The sequence below is a fragment of the Perkinsus marinus genome (genome assembly GCF_000006405.1).
Source record: "Perkinsus marinus ATCC 50983 genomic scaffold scf_1104296951456, whole genome shotgun sequence".
Classification (NCBI taxonomy): domain Eukaryota; phylum Perkinsozoa; order Perkinsida; family Perkinsidae; genus Perkinsus; species Perkinsus marinus.
In genome coordinates this window covers 1-1041 of record NW_003209286.1, presented here as the reverse complement: position 1 = coordinate 1041, position 1041 = coordinate 1, and the positions used below count along the sequence as shown (strand labels likewise).

Here is a 1041-nt window from a genome sequence, read left to right as displayed (position 1 = left end):
AGGTGTGATACTATGTATCACCAATACACCATTCTGCCTTGTTAGATACGTCCTGTCTAGCACTATGCGCGTGGTGCGTTCATTGGAGGGGTACAACTTAACACCAAGTCTGTCATTTGAAGATCGCAGAGCAGTTGAGCAAGTGATCTCAGCAGCGCTTGCCGATCTGGGTGGTGTGTACAAGGGGAACTACTACGGCCTACCTGGCAGCGAAAGCTATAGTGGTACCGAGCTCGGTCGAGACGAGGAGGCTCGGCTGAAGGAGGAAGGCATCCTACTGCCCGAGCCTGCCTCTACGATCGTCCTGTCCTCGGGGATAGGTCGACACTGGCCTGATGGTCGCGGGATATACTATAACGACACGAGGGATGTCTACGTATGGGTTAATAACAGCGATCACATGGAGATCTCTGCAAAGGCTCAAGGAGATGCCGTGAAGGAGACCTTTGGAAAACTGATGGGTATGGTTGGTGATGTAGAGAAAACACTACAGCGTCAAGGTAGCCGCGGCTTCGCCCATGATGAGCATTTTGGGTACCTGTCAACCTGCCCTAGCAATCTTGGTACGGGTCTCAGGATCCTACTGGAGATGCGCTTACCCAATCTGATGAATCGATCTGAGTTCCGAGATATCCTCAGAGTACTCGGGCTGCGAATGTTCGTCACTGAGCCCGACAGTACTGTGTGCTGCATTGAAAATACTCAGAGAGCTGGTCGAACCGAGGTGGAGCTCACGAATGCCTTCATAGAGTCGTGTAGAAAATTGGTGACGTTAGAAAGCTGCCTCGAAAGAGGCTCTAATGTGGAGGATGAGATGAAAACCATGTTAGCGAATGCTTAGCTCGAGTGTTTCTGTTTATCGTCAACAGATTGTTGTTGTTGAAGGGGTATATGTCTGTAGTAGAAAGGGTGTATGGCAACGTCTGGGTATCTCCGCCGTGCATTTCTCAAAGCGGACGTTGTCACTCCGTTGATGGGCGGCCTCAGCTTGGCTGTTGCCGGTGAGCCTCCTGTGATGGGTGGGGCAGGAGAGGTTTGCTC

The 1041-nt window shown here is 51.5% G+C and overlaps 1 protein-coding gene across 1 annotated transcript; it reads left to right on the top strand.

Annotated features, from left to right (window-relative positions):
- Positions 1 to 64: 64 nt before the first annotated feature.
- Positions 65 to 841, top strand: Pmar_PMAR022160 (creatine kinase, putative; the record flags this gene model as incomplete). The annotated part of the gene is made up of 1 exon (XM_002777578.1): positions 65 to 841. One exon carries the CDS (start codon positions 65 to 67, stop codon positions 839 to 841), a length of 777 nt encoding a protein of 258 aa, XP_002777624.1.
- Positions 842 to 1041: the final 200 nt, after the last annotated feature.